General features: G+C 38.1%; 1 protein-coding gene and 1 pseudogene across 1 annotated transcript in view; one reads left to right on the forward strand and one right to left on the reverse strand.

Moving 5' to 3' along the window:
- The first annotated feature begins 15411 nt into the window (after positions 1–15411).
- Positions 15412–25879, forward strand: part of HMCN1 (hemicentin 1) — a 521707-nt gene continuing 511239 nt past the window's right edge. Inside the window, exon 1 of the mRNA XM_032606174.1 lies at positions 15412–15679. Coding sequence (XP_032462065.1) covers positions 15412–15679 — 268 coding nt within the window. The remainder of the gene's footprint in view (positions 15680–25879) is intronic.
- LOC116740539 lies at positions 22699–23074 on the reverse strand (annotated as a pseudogene).

Genomic DNA, 25879 nt, shown 5'->3' on the forward strand with positions numbered 1-25879 from the left:
CTTCTATGTCAGAATGCCTCTCAACTTATTAACATAGGATCATCTAAAACTGAGAGTTGATACAAATATCTTGAGATAGTTACGTCCCCAGATCTCATGCTGCACCTGAAGGAGCGAATTCGTACACCTCGATGGTGAAAAGAGAGGCATGATTGTCTGTCACGTGGACTGACAACGCCTTCTCAAGTGTCAGAGCTACCTAAGTTCTCAGGAAACTGGAGAGTCTTTGCTTATTAGGTTCAGGTTCAATAAGATGAGATGAAGATATCCCTGAACCACTATGCTGTGAGATAATGTCTTCACATGATGTGGATAGCACTATATTTTTTAAAGTATTTATTTTGGTTGGTGCTGACTATGCTTATCATCATTGCCTGGACATTTTGGACTTTGTTTCAGAAGGAATTCCAAGCATTACTTATGAGAAGCAAACTCTAATCTTTTAATGTCAAAATGTATCCCCAAAGACTGAGGAATAAGGTAAAATGGCAAAACAAACACAATTCTTTTTACTTGAGGAATCTGCCAGCAGAGGGCAATATTAGTTTTCACACTTTCCTAATGCCTCTGCTGATCCTGAACCATTAAGTATAAAATAGCTATTTAGTAGAAATCTTAGGCAAATAAGGCTAGTAACATACCAGAAGCAAAGATCAGGCAACTGTTAATTATCAAAATCTTAACATCTCTGATAAGAGTTAAGTTTATTTATCTTGCCATGAAAACTCTAGATATTGGCTGATTATAATGTGGCTGGAGGGTTGCCATCTCTTTATGGTATTTCTCTAGTGTCTAGCATATAGAAGTTTCTCAATGACTATACATTGAATGACTTATGAATAGATAATGCTGACCACATATATCCATGTGTGGGTTAGGGTAGAGACTGAGGGTAGGGTGCAAACTTCCCACACCGCCTTCTCATTGAGAATGTAATCTTTTTTTTTTTTTTTTTTTTGAGAATGTAATCATTTTTGTGCATGGTTTCTCTAAATGTTTCTGGTAGCACCATGGAAAGTAGTTTCTGGCCATTTTGAAAAAATTTTAGGGTAACCTTAAATCAACTAGCTGTGCATTAGTAGAAGACAAACACAGTTGCTGAATTTTCCATGGAAGCGTTCTGAGTTTTACTTTATTGGTAAAGATATTTGGCTAGATTGGATTTGTGAAGAGCAAGCTTTGGAAATTAAACTGTTGTTGATCAATTTCTGGTTGAACTAAATGAGCAGCTTCATAAGAACTAAAGTCAGAAAGAGTGAAACTGTGACTTCTTTTAGGATGAATTTCGTTGAGAGATATGATACAAATTGGAAGTCATATGTTTGCTGGATATGTTTGTATCTTATTTTGTCAATTTTGGTGTGCAGTTATTTTATTATTATTATTTTGATCTTTATATAAGTTGACAGCAGCAATGTTGGTAGTTTGAATTAGTTGGAGTAACACCCTTTTTTTATCAACATCTCTTAAATATGGTTCTAATTTTATACTCAGTTTCGGCATATAGCTAAATATTTAGCATTAAAGAATGCTCTTTGAGGATGAATGAATGAGTTTTCATGCTTCTAACAACTCATTGTACATTTGTGTTTAGAAAATCAACCCTAAGCCGTAAACTACAAGCCCAGTGGGAAGAAACCCTAGTCTGTACAATCTTAATGTTCAGTTCCTTGGCCAGCCTGTAAGTCACAGCAAAAGAAATTTGTGGAGATGTTTTAAATGTAGTACAGAAAATCCTCTATCAAGAGATCTGGGATTAGCTGCAGTGTGAGTGGAAGGATTTTGCTGAAATTTGTCCATCAAATCTCAGCAAAGTTCTCCCACTAGAGTCATTTATGGTAGAACTTGCTTTGCCTTTGCACAGGTTCTTTCCCAGGTTAACGCAGGTCAGGTTCCATAGATAGTAACATACCTGATCTATCATTAATAAGGCATTCGTTTAAGCAGTTTTTCCAGGGAAGGGTTTAGGTTTATGCTGATCTAGGCGCACTCTTGTCTCACATTGACTAATGACTGTAAGGCAACAAGCTGGTATGGGGCTAGAGCTTGTCACCAAATGTCGTCAAACTAAATGATACACATGCTAATGACTTTGGGTTCATTAGCAAGCTGTTCTGATTGAAATAGCAGTTGCAATTTCTTATAGATAGGATTTGTTTTTTGAAGAAAAGGTAATCATGAATGTCTTCCACCCTTAATGTTTCAGTAACTAACACTATAGCCTTGCTTAAGTGGCAGTGATTTGCCGTATGGCAATGAGCAACGGCAGTATTTTTGCTTTAGGGTACATTTTTCCATGCTTATTCATGCTGTATAATGCCTTTAGTCTGATTTCCAATAGGCCCAGTAGAATTTCTTTCAGATGTTCTGTCTTTTAAGTGCAAGGCATTATTCTGCTTGATAAAATACACTCATGAATTACCATGAGTTATTTAATTCACTTCATTGTATGGACGACAAACGACTAATAAAAATTACTTGTATTTTTTGATGCTATCATATTCATGCCTCATTAAAAATGGTTTCGGGGCTACTTTGGCTATTTATTTATTTATTTTATTTCATAAATAACCTTTTATTTTACAACAGTTTTAGATTTATAGAAAAGTTGTGAAGGTAGAACAGAAAGTTTCCATAAACCCCATATCCAGTTTCCCCTATTGTCAATACCTTTCATGGGTATGGTACATTTGTTGCAACCAGTGAATCAGTAGTAACTAAATATTAGTTAAACTCCACCATACTGTATTCATATTTGCTAGGTTTTTTACCTAATGCTCCTTGTTTGTTCCAGGATCCCATCCAGGATACCAAATTGCACGTTAGACTTCTCTAGTCTATAACAAGAAGTCTTGGGGGGATTCTTGGAAGGAAAATGACAGATGCTATTCTCATCACGTCATATCAAGAATACATGCTGTCAACACGATTTATCATTGTTGATGTTAATTAACCTTGATCACCTGGTGGAGTTAATGTTGGCTAGATTTCTCCTCTGTAAAATTATTTTCCCGCTTTCTTTATTTTTGAGGAGCAAGTTACCACATTTAAGGGGTGGGTATTTATCTTCCATCTCCTTGAGGCTGGCGTTTCTACATACATTATTTGGAATTCTTCTGCATGGGAGAAGAACCCCTTATTTATCCAATCATTTGTATCCTTCTAGACTGAAGGATATTTATTTTATACTTTGGATTATAATTTAATATTATGTTTTGTTGTTCAAATTGTTCCAGCTTAGACACTGGGAGTTTTTTCAGTTGGCTTCTGTGTCCCTCTGACATATCCTATTTGTGTGTGTGTGTGTGTGTGTGTGGAGTGTGTGTGTGTACCTTTTTTGTTTTGTCTTGCATTGTCTTCATTTATGGCCCAATAAGATGCTCTAAGCTCATCTTATATATTTCCTGTTCCAGCCTTAGAATCAGCCATTTCTCCAAGGAGCTCTGGTTCCTTTTACTGGAAATTGCCACAGAAACCAACATTTAGGCACTAAGTGTGTTCATTGCTATTGGTGTATCATTGCTTTTAGGTCTTCTCAGCTGACAGAGCAAGGAAATGCATGTGTGTATATTAACACCTGTGTGAGATACATGTGTGTATATACACATCTCTATAAATATTTTTATATGTATCTATCTGCATCTGTATGAAGTCAAACTTTGATTCATTTTGATGTCTCCACCTCTAATCTGTCACCACAGTATCACTCTAGCCTTTTAATTAAAACTTTTCAAAAAAAAATATTGATTTTAAACTAAGTATAGGCTGGAAATAAAAAGGAAAGAAAGAAGATTAATTCTTATGATATATTTCCTTATTTCTTCAGAGGAACCTGGAATTATTTATCATATTTTGATTAATATGATTTGAATAGGATTAAGGTATTAAAAAAAAGTAAAGGCAGAAAACCTGGATCTGGGTAATTATTATTGAAGCCAACACCTTTACGCTTTCATGACTTTACAGAGAGAAAAAAATATTTGGAAGGCTGTGACCAGCTGTAGTACTTCTGAAAACAGAACAAGAAGAAAGAGGCTTAACTTATATTAGAAGAAATGTAAGGAGAAATATTCTGATAAAGAGAGTTACTGAATGTTGGAATGTAAGATAAGAAGTTAGAATTTCTTCCTCTGTTTGAAATTAGGACAGATTCTCAGCTGTCTAAAATAGTAGGTGTTTTCTGATTTTCACAGCTCTTTTCCTCCCTGAATTCTAGGACTCTTTACATCCATAATCAAAGCCTTAGCCTAGGAAAATCCCTATTTTGGAGACATGGAAGGGAGGTCTGCAAGAAGAGAAGAAAGGATGTTTCATCCCTAAAAATATATCATAGTTAGAATAAAAGTGAAAACAGAAAATGGGTTATATCTACCATCTGAACTGTAATACCTTTTCATATTCTTTCAGTATCAGGTAAATCCATATTAGAACATTGATCTTTCCCTTTCCATAAAAATAGATGTTTTATGGATGTTTCTAATAAACAGATAAGTAGCTAAATAAAATATTCACAGCTTCATACTATTCCTTTTTTTTTCTCCAAAGCTACATCCTGCTAAATTGTCCTCACTTCTACAACTCTTTGATTAGGTATCTAGAGTTAAGTAAAGATTGATTCACGTAAGCAAGATGAATTAAATAAGTATTTTGGCCTTAAAATGAATAACTTTCTCTGCAGAACACTTATTTTTCCTAGAAATGTCAGGTTCAGGCTAATAATGAAATTATTTTGCATGGTGGTAATGGAGTGTATTGGAAAGAGTCCTAAAAGATCGGGGTTTAACTCCTATCTGTACCATGTACAACCAATGTGATCTTGGGCAAATTGCTTGCCATTCTTAGTTTAGTTTGATCATCTCTGAAATGGTTATAGAAATATTTATCTTAATGCTGAAGGGGGTGTGGAGAAAAGGGAACCCTCTTGCACTGTTGGTGGGAATGTAAATTGATACAGCCACTATGGAGAACAGTATGGAGCTTCCTTAAAAAACTAAAAATAGAATTACCATATGACCCAGCAATCTCACTACTGGGCATATACCCTGAGAAAACCATAATTCAAAAAGAGTCATGTACCAAAATATTCATTGCAGCTCTATTTACAATAGCCAGGAGATGGAAACAACCTAAATGTCCATCATCGGATGAATGGATAAAGAAGATGTGGCACATATATACAATGGAATATTACTCAGCCATAAAAAGAAACGAAATTGAGATATCTGTAGTGAGGTGGATGGACCTAGAGTCTGTCATACAGAGTGAAGTAAGTCAGAAAGAGAAAAACAAATACCGTATGCTAACACATATATATGGAATCTAAGGGGAAAAAAAGGTCATGAAGAACCTAGGGGTAAGACGGGAATGAAGACACAGACCTACTAGAGAATGGACTTGAGGATATGAGGAGGGGGAAGGGTAAGCTGTGACAAAGCGAGAGAGTGGCATGGACATATATACACTACCAAACGTAAAATAGATAGCTAGTGGGAAGCAGCTGCATAGCACAGGGAAATCAGCTCCGTGGTTTGTGACCACATAGAGGGTTGGGATAGGGAGGGTGGGAGGGAGGGAGATGCAAGAGGGAAGAGATATGGGGACATATGTATATGTATAACTGATTCACTTTGTTATAAAGCAGAAACTAACATACCATTGTAAAGTAATTATACTCCAATAGAGATGTTAAAAAACAAAAAAAAGAAATATTTATCTTACAAGATTATTGTGAATATTGAATGTATTCATTTTACCTATGTGCCAGGAACATGGTTAAATTACCCCTTAAATGGCAGTGGTTATTATTACTGCTGTCATTATTATTAATCATTATGAATATAGCAATTCATTAAAGAAACATTATTGAATTCCTACTGCATGTTGGGCACAATGTGTTTATAAAATTGACTCAAATACAGCCCTTATTCTCAAGGAATTCATGGTATCGTGGGAAAAATATAAAATTAGTTTGAATTGATAAATCATGAGGGAGAAAGCTCAAAAGTAGGCTTAGGGGTAGGAAAAGCTCCTTCAAAGACAAAGACTGCTTCGTGGATAATAGACAAAGCAAAAGAAATTAAGACTGTAGTATCTTTTTTTTTTCTCTGAAAAGGCCAATATAGTATGTTTATTATATTATTAATAAAACTTTGAAATATACTATAAAGTAATTATATACTTCAAAGTTTGATTATTAAAATTTTCAATTTTACTGTAAAATAATAGGGAAAATGTGGACTGAAGGCAAAAGGAAGAGAATAAAAGTGAAGAGAAGGATGAGCTGTGAGAACCTGGTCAGATGACCTAACCTCTTTGGGTGAATTTCATCTTCAATTTCCTCTTCTGTGAAATGGGGATCATTATGTTAGCTACCTCACAGTTTTGGAATGAGAATTGAAGATGATTAACTGTGTTCATACATAGTTAAAATAGTGCCTGGTAAGTCCTCAATAAATATTAGCTAGTACATTTGGTGAGATAGAAAAGTGATAATTACAGGTCCAAAATATACTTCCAGCCTTACTTCAAAATTTAGTAAGACCTTGGACAAGTCACTGTCTGGGACTCAGTTTTCTCTCTGTAAACTGAAGGCCCTGGAGTCGAAAAATGATCTCTAAAATCTTTTCCAGCATTTGAATTGGGATAAAGGAGCGGAAAAGACTGGGTGTGTGAATATTGCCCTGACTTTACGGGGACAGCATCCACCTGTGAAAGAGGATGGAGGTTTGAGAAGACATCTGGAGAGAGGTCATTGAGGCTAAATGTTAATTTCTTCCATTCTTTTCAGAAAGGGAAGCTGAGGCATTCTTTGTTCAAGCCTCTCTTCTCCATTAAGCATTCACTTAAGCTTTCAAAACTTCCCCCCAAGTAGTCTGAGGATAGCTTGTAGGTCTCTTGGTCTTTATTTTAGGAGGGGGTGGGTAGCTGTGGTCCTTATGAAGAGCTCACAATTGAAATGCAAACCAGAATCATGAGTCCTAGAGAGCTAGGGCAGCGGCTGAGCCACAAGTGGGGCTCCCTTTGGATGACACGTGTTCTTTCTTCCTCAGGCAGCGTACTTCCCATTCCATTACAGACAACAGGAGTTTTGCCTATATAAGGAATATAAGACTTGGCCCCCGTGCTTTTCCCTCTTCTGGCTGTCTCCTTGGCTGACCACAGGCTTTGTGGCTCCATTAAAAAAGTTAGAGTGTTCCATTCTCCAAAGCACACCATGACAGAGTTATTCTGTTCTTTCTTCTCTCGACGTTCGTACCAAAGGAGAATAAGAATGTAAACATCTGTTTTATATAAGCCAATTCCTGACTTATAACTTGATTAGTGTAAGAGAATATTTGATGTGATTAATTTTCCAGTTACAACATGATGGCTTTCTGTCCTTTTATTGCCTTCTTAAGGGAGACAAGAAAAAATAATCAAACTTTTATTTTTTTTTAAGTTTCATAGCGGTGCCAAGTACAACCATTATGGTTGGTGTAGAAGTACTCTACTTTTAATTTAGTTGTAATAGCACGTTACTTACCCTGTAGAAATGTGCTAAGTAAACATAAAATAATCCTGGGCCTCATTACATAGAGAACTAGACGTTTTAGGAAAGATCATTGAGGATAATGTCAAACCATCTAGTGATTTGCAGGAGGCATTTTACAATAAAGCAGTGTATGGACACACTACTTTACAGCAATCGTTTTGAGAACTCACTCTTTTAAGGCAATGTTTTTCTGAGCTAGGCTTTATCAGGCCTAGTGTGATAAATGCTTCCAATTAGGTGATTTCTTGAAATACTTAACCAGTGAGCAGTGTCTGATGTTCTCGAGGGCAGGTCAAAGAATTTCAAGGGAGAAAACTGAATTGAAGAGAAGATTTTAGTGTTGACGTTGCTGTAAATATGCTAGACTACTTTTTAAAACACATCACCGTTTCATATTCTCCCCCTAAAATATAACAAAGATGAGAATCTATGTAACGAGACTTTTGAGAGCTAATTTGGTGATTGTTAGCATAAAACTGGAGATGTTCTGTAAACTACTACATGTCACTGCAAAGCCTGCATTGTGTATTAATTTCCAAGAGGAGCTACTCCCTTCTCTACCCCTATTCCCTACCTCCTAGGATCTTCTAGGACATCCTGGAGGTTATCTAAGATAGTGTCTAGGGTAGACCAAGGAAGGATAGGTATCAGCTACCATTAAACTTACTGTTACCTCTCATCCTTGTCTCTGTCCATAGAGAATTTAAAGGGTGTTTCTGACTTGTGCTTGTTTGGAATTACCTATGCAGATCTTTTATAAAAAGCAATAGAAAATTACCACATGCTTTTTTTTTTTTTAATTAATTAATTTATTTATGGCTACGTTGGGTCTTCGTTGCTGCACGCAGGCTTTCTCTAGTTGCAGTGAGCGGGGGCTACTCTTCATTTGCAGTGCGCGGGCTTCTCATTGTGGTGGCTTCTCTTGTTGAGGAGCACGGGCTCTAGGTGCGCAGGCTCAGTAGTTGTGGCTCGCAGGCTCAGTAGTTGTGGCTCGCAGCCTCTAGAGTGCAGGCTCAGTAGTTGTGGTGCACGGGCTTCATTGCTCCGCGGCCTGTGGGATCTTCCCGGACCAGGGCTCGAACCCTTGTCCCTTGCATTGGCAGGCGGATTCTTAACCACTGTGCCACCAGGGAAGTCCCTACCACATACTTTTGATAATTTTTTTTGAAAAGTAAAACTGTATTTGCAAACAACATAATCATATATATAAGAAGTCCTAAGAATCTGCCTGAAAAACCACATCTTATTAAACTAATAACAAATTCAACAAGATTGTAGTATACAAAGTCAATATATTAAAAAGCAATGACATTTTTAAAAGTTTATTTTATATTGGAGTATAGTTGATTTACAATGTTGTGTTAGTTTCAGGTATACAGCAAAGTGGTTCAGTTATACATATATCTATTCTTTTTCAGATTCTTTTCCCATTTAGTTATTATAGAATATTGAGTAGAGCTCCCTGCGCTATACAGTAGGTCCTTGTTGATTATCTATTTTATATATAGTAGCGTGTATATGTTAATCGCAAACTCCTAACGTATTAACAGTTTCTCCTTGTCTTATCCATTGCTATTATTTTAGTTTGTAACTTGGAGCCTGAGGGCAGCAGTGCAAAGCAGTGAAGAACATGGGCTTGGGAATCAGCTTGCCTGGGTCCAAATCCTGATCCTGCTGCTCACTAGTAATGACCCTAGGCAAACTGCATAAACTTGCCAAGTCTCAGTTTTGCTAGATGAAGGATGTTGTTAATATTATTACTGCAGCCTACTCCTATTTTTGTCTTTTTCCCCAACTTACTTCCCTTATTCCACTCATTGTCTGATTTTGCTGAAGTTTTAATCTTCTTGCTCTTCAGCTTACATTCCTTCAGTGTCTTTTCTTGTCTTCAGGATATAATCAAGCTCCAACCAACTTCACGCAGGTGCAACCCGACAGCATTTTGAGCGTCTTGTCTCAGGTGTCTCGTGTGCTTCTCTTGTCTCTGTCCTGGGCTTTTCTATTGACGCCTTGGGGCAGGATGCCAAGGAAACCAGATCAGCACCCATATAAGTGGGACCCAAAAGTTTGGGGTGTTTTTAGCCTGATGGGGTAAGCCTTTGACCAATGAGGATGCTTGCCGATAGTAGGTACTTTGCCCTTTTACCTCATTCACTGCTCTTTCGCCTTCACAGTCTTGAGGCACCTAACATAAAGGTTTTCAGTCAGTTCCACAGGACACAGTAACTAGTAGCTCACAGCAGAGGCCAACTTGATAATGCACTTTTATACTGTCTCCCCCTTCTCTGCTGCTTCATTCCCCTTATCCGTCATGCCTGCACCCTGGAATCACACCCCAGCCCTTCATTTCTGGCTCTGCTTTCCGGGGAACTTCAGCTAAGACCATCAGAGAATGTTACAGCTGGAACAAATTTTAGAAATTGTTTAGTATGACCTGCTGTGAGTGACAGGACTGAAACAATTAGTGGCTGAAGAGACTAGATTCATAAACTAGTGTTCCTTCCAACATCATAGAGACTGTTTTTAATAACACAAGCAGGAAAAAGGCTGGGATATATTGTTATTTCTGGGCAGTACTTTGACTTAAGCGTCACCGTCTTTTTTGCCCAACCCTTCCTACCCCTGTCCTGGGCCATGCCCTCTTCCTAACCCAATTACTTTCTCCCATTTTACATTCTTGGTGTTCTCAGCTGACTGCCTGCCAAAATCTACTTTCAGGGACTCATTTATTTTAAAGTGTAAATAAGATTTCTGTCCACAGGGCTATTCTGTCCCCAGAGATCTGCATTTCAACAAAGATCAAATTTTATTGAAAAGGAGTAGGAGAGCCCATGTATGTCTCTCACGTGTTCCAAATCATACAGTTATCAATTATATGAGACTGAAGTGGAGAGATGCACTGGGATTACGGAAGTTAATGTGTATTTCTACATATATACATATGTAAGTAGAAACGCCTTTTGAGACATTAAATATTCCTTTTCTTTGTCACCCATCTTTCCCTGTCATGGTACCTTCCGGACCTTAAACATTAAGTTCTTAAGTGTTACTACCCACTTAAATTTCAGGATGTTAGTGAAGCTACAAAAGATCTTCTATAAATAAACAAAAAGCCTCCCTACTTATCTGTCCCTTCTAAAGCATTGTGTCCTCAATGCATATACACATAGCTTCAAACCCTCAATGCTGTAACTTCAAATAAATATAATGGTAATAATAATACCAAACTTTACTGAGTATTTATTGTGCCAAGTGCATTGTAAGCATGTTTTTCATTTTACTCTCAGGCAAAAAAGGACAATGATTCCAGAGATGGGAAACAAATGAAGCAAGTCCTATAACTGTCCCGGTTTACCATCTTCAGAAAGATTTTACAGGCCATGGTGTGTGGAGGTGGAACCAAGGTGGAGGGGGTCCCCCTTGTATATTCAGCTGAGTACTGACCAGCATGTGCATGTGAGGAAGGAGCCACTTGAAGGAATAAAGGTGACAGTGCCCATACTCACACAGGGATGGGGATAGGTCTGTCCCCACCTGCCGGATTGGAAAACCTCATGATTCAAAGAGCATTGGGTAGAGTACTCAGAAGGGTTTTTTTCCAGCAATGGGGAATTCGTTCTAGACTGAATACTGTTTTGGTCTGACCTAATAAATTTTAAAAGTGAGTCTCAAAAGGATCAAACTCTTTCCAAATAACTTTACTCTGTCCCAGAACACAGCTCAAGAATATTTATAAAAATACAAAAATATCTAGTATAAATTCATAATGTAAAGGCAAAATTCATAATGTCTGACATCCAATCAAAGAATATGAAGCCTGAAAAGAAGCAAGAAAATATAACCTGTAATAAGGAGAAACACTGATTAATTGAAGCTGTAATAGAACTGGTACAGATGTCAGAATTACCAGTCAAGGACATAAAAAGTTATTATAACTGTCTTCTAGGTATTCATGCACTTAAAATGAGACATGGGAGATATTAAAAAAAAAAAAGAGATCCAAATAGAAATCCTAGAGATAAAAACTGCAATGTCTGAGATGTAAAGTACACTGGATGGGACAATTGGCAGAATAAACAGTGGAGAAGAAAAGATTAGTGAACTTGAAGAAATAACTATGAAAACTATCAAAAAATGAAACACAATGAGAAAAGAAAATACTAATTTAAAAAACTGAGCAGAGCATCAGTTTACTATGCAACAATTTGAAGTGGCCTCATATGTGTGAATTGGGGTCTGCAAAGGAAAGGAGGTAAATATATTTGAAGAAATAATGGCCAAAAATGTACAAATTTGATGAAAACCATACACTTACAGATGCAAGAATCTTGACAATCTGCAAGCACAAGAAATATGAGGGGAACCACATCAAGGCACACCATAATCAAATGGTTCAAAATCAGTGATAATGAGAAAACTATTAAAAGCATCAAGAGACAAAAAGATGTGGTTCATATAAAAGGACAAAAATAAATATGAGAGACATTTCTCAACTGGAAGCAATGCAAGCAAGAAGACAGTGGAGTGACATCTTTAAGGTACTGAAAGGAAGATGAAAACCTGCCAACCTAGAATCCTCTATCCAACAAAACAAACAAACAGACAAACAACCCCAAAGCCCAAACTAAACAAAACCCAAAAACTTTCAGAAACAGAGGTGAAATAAAGAATTTTTTGAACACACAAAAGTGAAAGAACTCATCACCCGCAGAACTGCACTACAGGAAGTATTAAAGCAAATCCTTCAGAGGGAAGGAAAATGACATCAGATGAAAACCTGGGTTTACACAAAGAGATGAACAGCATCAGAAATGGTAACTACCTGGGTAAATATATTAATTTTAGAATTAATTAAATCTTTTAAAAAGATAATTGACTACTTTAAAAATTACATTAATATAGTGTGGGGTTTAAAATACAGTAATGTAAAATAAAATGGATGACTAACCAAAAAGGTTGGGAGGAAAGTAATGGAAGTATATTATTCTGAGGTTAAGTGGTATAATATTAACTTGAAGGAAGACTGTGATAAAGATATATACTATAAACACTATAGCAACCACAAATAAAATGAGTTATAGCTAATAAGCTAGCAATAAATATAAAATGGAATCATAAAAAATATTCAGTACACCTAAAAGAAGTCAGAAAAACAGGAAAAAAGAAACAAACAAGAGATGGGACATAAAGAAAACAAATAGCTAGATGGTACATTTCAACCCAACCATATCCATAATCACATTGAATGTAAATAGTCTAATAGCCCAATAAAAGGCTGAGATTGTTTGCATGAAAAAAGCAAGACCTAATTGTAAGGCGACTTCAAGAAGCACACTTTAATATAAACACACAAATAGTTTAAAAGTGACGGGATGGAAAATGATATATCATGCTAACGCTAATCAAAAGAAAGCTGGAGTGCTATATTAATATCAGACAAAGCATATTCCACAGCAAATAATATTACCAGGGATAATGAATGTGACTTCATAATGATAAAAATGTCAGTCAAGAGGACATAATAATCCTAAGTGTTTATGCCTCTAATTACAGGCTTCAAAATGCATGAAGCAAAACCTCATAGAACTACAAGAAGAAATAGGCAAATCCACAATTATAGATTTCAATTCCACTCACAATAACTGATAGAACAAGAAGGCAGAAATCAGTAAGGATACAGAATGTTCTAGCAACACTATGAAACTTGACCTCATTGACATTTATGGAGCATTCCACCAAATAACATTCTTTTCAAGTATGCACGGAACAATTACCAAGATAGATAATTGAATCCTTATTAGGTAGGTACTGTCATTATTTCCATTTACAGCTGAATCAATGAAGGCATAAAGAAATAGGTAACTTGCTGAAGATACAGTTATTAAGTGTCACAGCTGGGTGTTGAATGCAGATTATCTGACCCAGAAGCCTTAATCACCAGGCTCTACCACCTCCCTTGAACACCTGGAACAGCTCAGGTCTCAGTGAAATCTCCAGGATTTAGAATGCAATCCCTTTTAGATAAACAAAGGAGTAGGTTACTCAAATAGCGTTTTCTAAATACTATTTAGAAAGGAAGAACGTTCCCTCTTTCCTCTCATATTCCCACTCATTCCAAGTGGCCAGGCTGCTTCCTTTAAATGACGTGACTTATAGGTATCATAAACTCAGGGTCCAGAGTCCCTGGGTCTGAAAGAGAAGACAGTTGCAGACTATAAAAGGCTCAGGGGAGCTGGCTCTTCCTCAGGCGACCTCCGTGTTGGATGGGTGGTCTAACACATTCCAACTCAGATCAAGATGCCTGCTGGCCCTTCTTTAAATGCCAGGATCCAGACCACAGCTCCTTTTGCAGGATGTGAATATGTTTTTATTAAAAAGAGGCAAGGAATCCTTAGCTTATGGTTGACTTTCTTTGTCCCCCTTATCTCTGTTATTAGTACCAAAATGTGTATAATAATTACAACACGGAAAAACTTTGTAATGTTTTACAGGGCGAGGTTTCCTTACTTATCAGCAAGAAAATGCCATAGAAGGGAACACCTTTTCAATGGATCTTTGGCTGAGACTTGGCACATGGGTGTTCTATGGAAGGAAGTGTGAAATGAGGATATTATTCTGCCTCATTATGCTGAGGGGAGGGTTCATATTGCTTAGCAAATATGAATCTTGATAGTGAAATTTAAAAAAATTAACTTTTCTCTTCAGTATGATCTCTCTCCCCCTCCCCCCGCACCCCCTTCCTTTCCCTCTCTCCCTCTTCATCCTTTGCACTGAGCTGCCACCCTGTATTCCACATCCAGCTGCTTTCCCTTTTACCATCTTTCCTAACTACAATCAGTGACTACCCAGTTCCAGCTGTCTTTCTCTCATTTCCCTCAACAGCCCTTTTCCCCTTCCTCCCGTTTCTGGCCCATCCAGCTCTGTCCTCCCTCCCTTCCCCAAAGCTCTACAGTCCCTGAGGAGATCAAAGAGTGAGAATGTGGCTTCAGCCCAGCCGGGAGAACTTTCCAGCTCCCCCTCCCGGCTGGGCTGAGTTGCGGGCTGAGAGCGGGAGGCTGGGCTGGGGAGCGGGGGAGGTCTTGGCTTCTTGGTGGGGGAGGGGAATTATGATAGAGGTGTCTGAAGCAGCGTTGCGCATCGTAGAAAAATACAATTCCCTTAGTGCTGGTTAGCGTGGTGTCCCTCGGTTCGGGTTCTTGCCACACATTCTTGAAAGCCATTGTTTACCTTGGGGTTTGGGAAGTGAGAAACAACGAGGGCGGGTGCGGAGGGGATACTGGGAGCGCTTCCCAGGTACTGAATTGACCCGAGAATCAGTGGAGAGAAGTCGTCCTCCGGGAGGTGGGGGCGCCCAAGAGCAAAGGAGGGGGGGGCGTCCACCGGCCAATCAGGAGGCGAGGCCGAGCCCGGCTTCCCTTCCCCTCCCAGCTCCCGGGCTGGAGGCGCGCAGTGGAAAATTGGGATCCGCGACGGCTGGCCCGGCGGAGAGCGGCGCGGCGGCGGCAACGGCGGCGACGGCGGCGGCGGCAAGGGCAGCGGACTCTGTGCGGCGCCGCTGGCTCGGAACGGCCCCCGGGGCATGGGCCGGGCGCGCCGCCCGCACTCAGCCACACGCCGCCCGGGCCGCGGGCACTCGGCTGTCCCGGAGGAGGCTGCGTCTGGACAAAAGCTGCCGCATCTCTGCCCGCCCGGCCCCTGCAGGGTTTCGGGTTTGGTGCTTGTCCCCATCTGATTCTCAGCGCCCAGTTTTTTGCGAGTTCAAAGAGGTTTCGGGAGTCGAATGAATTGCCCCGAGAAGAAACCGGCTGCCTGTTGTTGAGGAGGACTCAGCACAGTGCTTAGGCGCTCAGGAAAAAAAAAAAAAAGGAAATAAAGACAAAATGATTTCCTGGGACATTGTCCGCACAGTATTCCTGTTCACTCTTCTTTATACTTCCCAGGCTCAGGAAGCAAGACCCCAGTCAGAGATCAGGGCTGAGGAAATTCCCGAGGGGGCCTCCACGTTGGCTTTTGTGTTTGATGTGACGGGTTCCATGTATGATGATTTAGTTCAGGTTATCGAGGGGGCTTCCAAAATTTTGGAGACGTCTTTGAAAAGACCTAAGAGACCTCTTTTCAACTTTGCTTTGGTGCCTTTCCATGATCCAGGTAAGGGAAATATTTATTCTTTGTTATTCCTTATGATTACATTGTTTCTTATGCTGTGAAATTTTGTGTGAGTTTCAGAACAATTTTTTAAAAATGTGTAGCTGAATACAGTTGTAACAAAGAACTGCTCGCCTGTATCTGGGTTTGCTTTCTGATACCTAAAGTCTCAGCCATGGAGGTGGCTTGTTTAGGGTGATTGTACGGTGGTACCCAAACCTGGAAATGTGGAATTATGAAAATCAGAACCAGAGCAACGACATCAAAAGCAGTTAATTAACTTAAAAATTTTAGAACTAAAGTGTTTAATTAAGGCAGATTGGGACATGGGTATTCAGCAGCAATACTTTAAGAGCTAACATCAGCTTGAGAGCGTACTCAAGATAACTCTCAAGTAGGGGGGAGAAAAACCTGTAGTGTGAGACACAAGGAAGCTTGTTAAGCAATGATTACTAATGAACTGAAGAGATGAAAATAAGAAGAAGCCATTCATTTCTTAATTGAATCTATTCAAATTCTTTGCACCAGATCATCCTTAGTTAGGTTCACAGATGGTAATAAATGTTATGTCCATGTCTCATCCAGTAGAAGTGCTTGAAATTTGGTATGGCGGTGCTCTTTAAAGGTAGTTGAAGCACAGTCACTTTATTTTTTGCCCTAAATCCATGGGTTTCAGCTGCTCCACTGGAATTTGATCCTCTTTACTTTTTTGTTTCTCTTTAAAGTGGCACCTTTCTGTGAGGCTCATAGGAGCCTTCATTGTCATTGCTGAGGGTAGCACTGACGGGGGAGCCCTGGGGTTGGCTGTCTATAGCATCCACCTGAGTTTCATTAGCACAAGTGGCTGCCCAGTTGAAGAAATAAAGCAGTGGTTTCTTAAAAGTCCTCCCCCACTGTTCTCCCACATTTCTATTGAAATCTGTCTCTTCACTGGAAGACCTTGACACAACCTCTTCACAGTGAGAGTTTGATACTGAGAATCTCAGATTCTTTCCTCGTGCATTTGACAAGCATATATGAGTTCAAATCATTGCTGGGTATTAAATGTGGCAGGTTTCAGCTATTAAAAAAATTGTCAGGAGGAGGAGTTTAGAGGGAAATAGAACTCTGGGATTTTTGTTGTTGTTCTTTAAGTGATGAAAACCATAACCTATCCTACTCTTCTGGGATATACATATACCTTAGTAATTTCTACGTTGATCAAACGTGATATGTTCTTTATATTTGAATGAAGAATTGAACGATCATTTACTGTGTTAGCTGCCTCCGTGAGATACCTCATGTGTTATAATGTTTTAATTTATTAAATGTCAAGATGCCAATTGTGATGTGGTCCAAGACTTTTGCTATTTTGGAATAGGCTAAATATGTTTCTTCTATAGGGATGAATCTGAAATAGGCTAAAAAAAAGTAAAAAATCTTTTCTCTAACACCACAATTTGCTTTCCTCCAAAAAACTGTTATGAAATTATGTTGCTGTAAGCAGAACACAAAAATTGCCTCTAGTCATAAATGGAAACTAGATCACCATGATATTTTGATACGATCTGAAAAGTTATTGTAATAAGTTGTATTGTAGTGTGCCGCCTTCCAGTTGTTACCAAATGGGGAAGTTTGTTGTAGTTGACTTTCCTATACTTTGGCAATCATGATTCAAAGTAGGGAAAGGTGGTATGCTAATAACAAATGGCTAAGAAATTATAGCTATTTTGAGTTAAATAATATGAGAAAATGATTATCTTAAATTGGTTCCATAAAATTAATTGTATGTATAATTCAGCAAAAATGATTAATTCCAGTTCCATTGTGATTCAAAGTAGAGAGGCTAAGACCAAAAGTGTTTTTGAAGATAAAGAGGGAAATAAAACATACTAATAACCTTTAATTAAGTCTACTGACTCACTGTAGTGGATTGTAATATTATCTTTGTGTGACATTTTCTGTTTGTGTGTGTGTACAGTCATCACGAGTTTCTGATTCCCTTGTACTTCTGGTTGGTTATCAGCTTGTGCTCACCAGTGGACAGAAAGGGTCTTGAATGGAGTTTTGCTGGCTTACTGAGTGACATTAGAGAAGTCTATCTACCTTTTTGTATCTGTTATCTCAACTATAAAATGGCAGGATTGAATCTGAACATCGCTAAGGTCATGTCCAACTGTAACGTTTTACGACTGTTTTACATGTGGTGGTTTTTCACAGTCCCTGACACAACTGACAGGCAAAGAAAAGATGTGTGTAATTTAATATAATTATATGAATCACCTCGACTACTTACAGCTTTTCAAAATCCTTTGACATCTGCTTTTGCATTTAGCTAGATGCAATAATGGGTAAGATCTGGGCTGTAGTCTCAGGCATTTGACAAAGACCTTCAAGCCTTTACAGATGATTGTTTGGACCTCTGCGTTATGGTTTGGAGCAAGGTGTGTGTTTTCAGGTGGGGGTAAAAATGAAAATACATGGAAAATACAGACATACAAGAGCAATAAGTCTAACAAGTTGACAAGGAGGTGATAAAATCATTCAGAAAATGTGTATGTAGGAAGCTATTGTTAGAGGGGCAACAACATAACCCATGGTAGGAGGAAGTACCAGAGAGGACCAGGGTCATGGCAAGCCAAGTCAACTTTTTGATGCTACCTCCGCTTAAGATGGGTTTTTCACTTCTAGAATCACATTTAATGCATTAATTTTTAACAGCGTTATTGAGATATAATTCCCTTACCATACAATCATTCATTTAAAATGTACAGTTCTGTGGTTTATAGTATATTCAGAGATATATACATGCAACCATCACCTCAGTCAAGTTTGGAACATTTTCCTCACTGCACAGAGAAAGCCCTGTGCCTTTTAGTTATCAGTCCTCTACCCCTCCCCTCCGCTGCCACATATCATCCTCCTCCCAGCCTTAAGCAACTACTAATTTACTTCTTGTCTCTGTGGATTTTCCTCTTCTGGACTTTCATATGAATGGAATCATATGAATCGTATAATATGTGGTCTTTTTTGACTGGCTTCTTTAACTTTAGCATAATGTTTTTAAGGTTCATCCATGTTGTAGCATAAATCAGTACTTTAGTAATTTTTATGGCCAAATAATATTCCATTTTATAGATATACCACATTTTGTTTATCTTTTAATCTATGATGTATATTTGGGTTGTTTCCACTTTCTGGCTAGTATGAATAATGCTTCTATTAATATAAACATTTGTGTGCATTTTTCTCTGTGAACATATGTGATATTGTGATTTGTAATATGAAATAAATATTTGGGCTTTGTCACCTTTTCTGGCAAGGAGCTCTTAAAACCCTTGAAATTTCCTAAGTGATGAGAACCATAAAGGTATCTTCTGTTATGTTAATGAGGTAACTTTTGAACCCCACTGAAGAATGGGGGCTCATTGCCAGGAGACTCATCCCTGTGATTAGAGCATTGGAACTTTCAGTCCCACCCCTAACCTCTGGAGAATGTTCTGTGTGTACTTAAAAAGAATGTGTATTTTGCTGTTTTGGGATAGAATGTTCTATAATAGTCTATTATATCCATCTGGTCTAATGTGTCATTTAAGGCCAACTTTTTCTTATTGATTTTCTGTCTGGATGATCTATTTATTGATGCAAGTGGTATGTTTCAGTCCCCTAATATTATTGTATTACTGTCAATTTGTCCCTTTATATCTGTTAATATTTATGTATTTAGGTATGCCTGTGTTGGGTGCATACTACAAGTATTATAATCCTCTTATTGGATTGATCCCTTTGTCATTATGTAATACTCTTCTTTGTTTCCTGTTAGTCTTTGTTTTAAAGCCTATTTTGTCTGATATGCATATTGCTACTCCAACAATTCTTTTTGTTTCTTTTTGCATGGAATGTCTTTTTTCATTCCTTTACTTTTAGTATGTGTGTTTTAGACCTGAAGTGAGTGAGTCTCTTGCAGGCAGTGTATATATAGGTCTTTTTTTATTAAAATCCATTCAGCTGCCCTATGTCTTTTGATTGGAGCATTTAGTCCATTTACATTTAGAATAATTATTCATAGGAATAATTATAATTCATAGAATAATATTGTTGCAGTTTTGTTAATTGTTTTCTGGTTGTTTTTGTAGTTGTCCTCTGTTCCTTTCTTTTGTTCTCTTCCCTTGTGATTTGATGACTTGTTTTTAGTGCTCTGTTTGTATTTCTTTCTCTTTATTTTTTGTGTATTTGGTATAGGTTTTGTGTTTGTCGTTACCATGAGGTTCATATATAACCTACGTATATAGGAGGCTATTTTAAGTTGATGGTCATTTAAGTTCAAGTACATTCTAAAAGCACTACATTTTTACTTCCCTACCCTCAATGTTTTATGCTCTTGATGTCATATTTACATCTTTTTATTTTGTGTATTGCTTAACTGATTATTTTAGATATCAATGATTTTACTATTTTTGTCTTTTAACCTTCATGCTAGTTTTATAGGTGGTTGAACCACTACCTTTGGTATGTTTGCCTTTACCAGTGAGATTTTCTGTTTCATAATTTGTTTGGTTTGGTTTGGTTTGGTTATGGGCTTTTCTTTTCCATTTAAAGAGGTCCCTTTAATACTTTTTTTTTGTAAGGCCAGTTTAGTGGTGATGAACTCCTTTAGCTTTTTCTTTTATGGGAAACTCTTTATATTTCCTTCAATTATGAGTGATAACCTTACCAGGTAGAGTATTCTTGGTTGTAAGCTTTTTCTTTCAGCACTTTTAATATATTGTGCCAGTTTCTTCTGGCCTATACAGTTTCTGCTGAAAATTAGCTGATGGTCTTATGGGGGTTCCCTTGTATGTAACTAAGTGTTTTTCTCTTGCTTCTTTTAAGATTCTCTCTTTAACCTTTGATTCTCTCTCTAACCTTTCACCTTAAGGTTAACCTTTAACCTTAAGATTCTCTCTTTAACCTTCAACCTTTGTTGAAGCTCTGTTGAAGCTCACTGAGTTCATCCATTCTTCTTCCAAGTTTGTTAAAATTATTTATGACTATTACTTACTTTAAACTATTTATCTGGTAAGTTGCTATCTCTGTTTTGTTTAGTTCTTTTCTGAGATTTTTATCTCATTCTTTTATTTGGAAGGTATCCCTTTGTCTTCTCCTTTTGCCTAACTCTTTGTGTTTGTTTCTATATATGAAGTATATCAGCTGTGTCTCCTGGTCTTGAAAGAGTGGCCTTATATAGAAGGTGTCTTGTGGGATGCAGTGGCACAGTCTCCCTGGTCATCAGAGCCAGGTGCAGAAGAGGATGGTATATCTTGGGTAAAGTTGGTAGTTGGAAGTTTTGAGAAATAGTTGGATTCTATGTATATTTTGGAGATTCAACCAAAAGGATTTAATGATGAACTAGATGTGAGAGAAAAATAACAGAAGATAAGAGAGATCCTGAGGATTTGTCTTGAGTGAGTAGAAGCATAGTGTAGCGATTTACTGAGATGGAGAACAAGCATGAAGTAGGTTTGAGAAAGAGTGGGAGACTGAGGCTGTTATTTTGGGGTATGTTTAAGTTTGAGATGCCTTTGTTACCCAAGTGGAGATATTACAAAGGCAGTTAGATATACAAGATTAGAATTCAAGGGGACAGGTCTGGGTCAGATACATAAATTTGGGATCCAGAGGCACATATAGGATGGTAATCAGGGCTCTGAGGCTAGGTAGGACCACTAAAGGACCGATTAAATGAAGAATTAATAAAGGTCTAAGGGCTCAGCCTTGGAATACTCCAATGTTTAGCAGTCAGAGATGATGATAAAAGAACAAAGTAGCCTGAGAAACTGAAGATTGAAGAGTATAACTAGAAATCAAAAGAGGAAAGCTTTCCAAGGAAGAAGCACTAAATGGTTAGTTAAGAAGAGGACCGAGAATTGGCTAATCTATTTAGCAACGTGGAAATCATTGATGTCTCAACAAGAAACGATGGGAGTGAAAGCCTGTTTGGAGAGAATTTAAAATAGAATGGGAGTAGAGGAATTGGAAATCTTTGGAATTTATTGCTGTTTCCAGCTACTGGAAAGGTTGTTCTGTTCATGAAGCTAATAGAACAAATATAAAATAGAACAAAATAGAAACTAGTTTTGATAAATGATTCAACCAGTATTTTACAAAATGCCCATGCGATGTAGTAGAAAGAATGTCCAATTTGGAACAAATTTGTGTTCTCTTCCTTATTCTTGTCATTTAAGCAAATCGTTTAACCTTGCCAGACTTGTTTCTTTATCTATAAAATCAGTGCATTGGTAGATTATTACTGAAGTCCATGGTTTTAATGATCATAATACAGTGAAAGATAAGGGACTGCAAAGAGACTCAAAGTGACAAGGACTTGATTCACTGGGAGAAATAGCAGCATTACATGTCTCTGCGCTTAAGTTTCATTATAATAAAACTTCTGAGCCCTCAGTGACTTTGTATGTTTCTCCAGGACCTACAAAGTGTTAAAAAAAAACCTCTAGGACTTCTTTTATGAAAAGATTCTCTTAGAATATTTTTCTGAGCAATAGAATAGAAAGATTTTTACTAGGCAAGTATTGCACATTCAGACCTTGAAAACCTATACCAATTTATATGAACTAAACTTCAAGTTGAATGTTTTCAGTTTCAGTATATATAGAAAAAGGAGCCAAGAAGCTATTAGTCTCCCTTTGCCTCTGGCACATCCTACAGGAAAAGGGTTTTCATGAGGAAATGGACTGGTCTTTTAAGTCAAAGAGAAATCTAACTAAAAGAAATGAACTAAAATTTAAGAGTGAGAGATTTTGGTTAGACAATGATAATGATAACTTTGTTTCCTAGGATGATAGACTATTTTAACCTGAGAGTGTAGATCCCATGTCACTGGTTGTTTTCTGAGGATATGGAGACGTTTTGCTCTGCACAATGAAAACTTCCAAGTGTAGGAATCAAATTTTTTTTTTTAATGGGAGGAGGAGCCAATGTAATGGCTAGTTTTTATGGGAAAGAAGAAACTTTACATCACATTTTGAGTGAGTTAGTGCAGGGGCTCAGTGGGCCAGCTGGTGGGGCACCAGCTTGTAATGGGTTCCACCGGGCCTCGCCTTTGTGTAGCCAGAACCAGATGACAGCGCTGTTGTCTTCTTCACGGATGCAGCCCACTATCTGCTTATTGGTGATGGAGGGGACTAAATTAGGGTCTTCCTTGGTACCTGAGGTTGCCTTTGGGGCGAGCATATTGTACGGGTCCAGTCCCTTGTGTGAAGCCGGCATGACCTCCCTCTCCAGCCCAGATGCCCGCTCATCATCAGTAGGAACGCCACCTCCAGATGCCATAGAGTGCACCATGGAGACTCCGCTGGGACCGCGGGCCGTCAGGGCCTGCATGGCCAGCGCTTCAGCTCTGTGGAGTAAACTTGAAGCCATCACGCCAGCTACCAGCATTTGGAATCGAATTTTGGTATATCAAATATGTTAAGTTTGTGAGGGATGCTTCTATTTTGAAAAATCGTCTATGGCTCCCACAGGATGAAGGTTTTTTTTTTTTTTTTCCTTATTAGGTTGAGGACAGCCTTTTAATTGATTGATAGTAAACCAGAATTTGGTTTTGCTTATAGCTTGTCTCTTATCAGGCAAACAATAACCATTCTCAAGGATGTTTATGACTGCTTATCTCTATTTATAGGGAATAAACTCCCTGTTTGTCAAGGTGCTTTTGATTCAAAGATAATGAGGTATAGCTTACAAGAAGTTAACAGTCTTTGGGGAGAAAGGCAAGAGAAATAACAGTATTATATGCTGTGAAACATTTTATAGCGGGGAAAACAGCATGGGGAATTGTGTGAGCTGAGAGCATGTCCCTGCCCGAATTCAGGAGGGTGATGGTCAGCAAAGGTTTTCTGGAAGAAGTGTTACCTGGGGAAAGTGCACGAGTAAAAGCAGTTTAATCAAAAATATTAAGGAGTTTGGATTTCATCCTGAAAGCTTTTGGGAGGCTGAAAGGATTGTAAGTGAAAAGTGACATGATTGGGTTTTCATTTTAGATCTTTATGTCTTGGATGGATTGGAGTAAGGCAGTCCTGAGAGCTGAGAGATGAAATCTGAGGCCATCATAGCAATTCAGGGAGGAAAATTGAGGGGACTTGGGCATAGGAAGAAGGGTATGGATTTCTGAGCTATTAATAAAGTCCAAAAGACTGGACTTGGCCCTTAGAACATGGAAAAAAGGGAAATATGAATCCCTTCTGTAGATTAAAATAGGAAATTGGCATACAATGAAAGAGAAAAGATATGTAAAGTTAGCTTTAAGATGCACTGTTACTCTCAGGGTGGTAGTCTTTGTTATAAGTTCCTTATACATTAACTTGTCCAAAATAAAGTCTCAACCAAAAGTATGAGAGGTCAGCAATGAAAAAAGAGTCACAGAAACAGACTTAGACATTGTACAACCAAGTTCCTTTTAAAAAAAATTGTGGCATAATTGACATATAATATTAGTTTCAGGTGTACAACATAATGATTTAATATTTGTCTGTGTTGTGATATGGTCACCACGATAAGTCAAGATCTGTGATCATACATGTTAGAAACTGTTTTTTCTGTGATGAGAACTTTTAAGATTTAATCTCTTAGCCTCGTTCAAATATACAATACAGTATTGACTGTAGTCACTATGCTCTACATTACAATCCCATGACTTACTTATTTTATAATTGGAAGTTTGTACCTTTTGACCCTCTTCTCTCATTTTGCCCGCCCCACCCCTTGCCCCGACAACCATCAGTCTTTTCTCTGTATCTATTAGTTTTTTTGTTTGTTTGTTTTAATTTATTTTATTTATTTTTGGCTGTGTTGGGGCTTCATTGCTGCCCGTGGGCTTTCTCTAGTTGTGGTGTGCGAGGGCTGCTCTTCGTTGCTGTGCGTGGGCTTCTCACTGCAGTGGCTTCTCTTGTTGCGGAGCACATGCTGTAGGCAGGCGGGCTCAGTGGCTGTGACATGCGGGCTCAATAGCATGGGCTCAGTAGTTGTGGCACGTGGGCTCAGTAGTTGTGGCTTGCGGGCTCTAGAGAGCAGGCTCAGTAGTTGTGGCACATGGCCTTAGTTGCTCTGCGGCATGTGGGATCTTCCCGGACCAGGGCTCAAAGCCATGTCTCCTGCATTGGCAGACAGATTCTTAACCACTGTGCCACCAGGGAAGCCCTGTATCCATTAGTTTTTTAAAAAAAATTTTTTAGACTCCACATATAAGTGAGAACATACTGTATTTGTCTTTCTCTATGTGATTTATTTCACTTAGCATAAAACTCTCAAGGTCCATCCATGTTGTAGCAAATGGCAAGATTTCCATTTTTTTATGACTGAATAATATTCCTGTGTGTGTGTGTGTGTGTGTGTGTGTGTGTGTGTGTATGTGTGTATGCATGCCACATTTTCTTTTTCCATTCATCCATTAACAGACACTTAGGTTGCTTCCATATCTTGGCTATTGTAAATAATGCTGCAGTGAACATGGGGGTTCATATATCTTTCTGTGTTGGTGTTTTTGTTTTCTTTTGATAAATACCCAGAAGTGGGATTGCTGGATCATATATATGGTAGCTCTAGTTTTAATTTTTTGAGGAACCTCCATACTGTTCTCCATAGTGACTGCACCCATTTATATTCCCACCAACAGCGCACAAAGGTTCCCTTTCTCCACATCCTCACCAACGCTTCTTATTTCTTGCCTTTTTGATAGTAGACATTCTGACAGGTGTGAAGTGATATTTCATTGTGGGTTTGATTTGCATTTCCCTGGTGATTAGTGATGTTGAGTACTTTTCATTTACCTGTTGACCATCTGCATGTCTTTGAAAAGATGTCTCTTCAGATGCTCTGCCCATTTTTAAATCAGATATATATATTTTTGCCAAGTTCTATCTGCGGTTTGGAGTGTTAGTTCATTCTACACTTAAATAACTAGTCCATCATGAGCAATGTTCCAACTGTGGTGATAGACTGTTTATCTTTATAAATATGTAATGATGTCATTACATATTTGGATCATACTATTAACTCTCCTTGTTTTGGTTCCATGCTCACCAAACAGCCTCCAAATAATTTAACCTCATGAACTTTACTTATGGTGAGAGAATGCTCTGGTCAGACTGGCATATACCTCAGATTCACAGACAGTTATATTCCTCGTTGGTAAGTCATATTTTGGCATACCAGTTTTATACATCTGCCTCT

This window comes from Phocoena sinus, chromosome 1 (assembly GCF_008692025.1).
Source record: "Phocoena sinus isolate mPhoSin1 chromosome 1, mPhoSin1.pri, whole genome shotgun sequence".
Lineage (NCBI taxonomy): Eukaryota > Metazoa > Chordata > Mammalia > Artiodactyla > Phocoenidae > Phocoena > Phocoena sinus.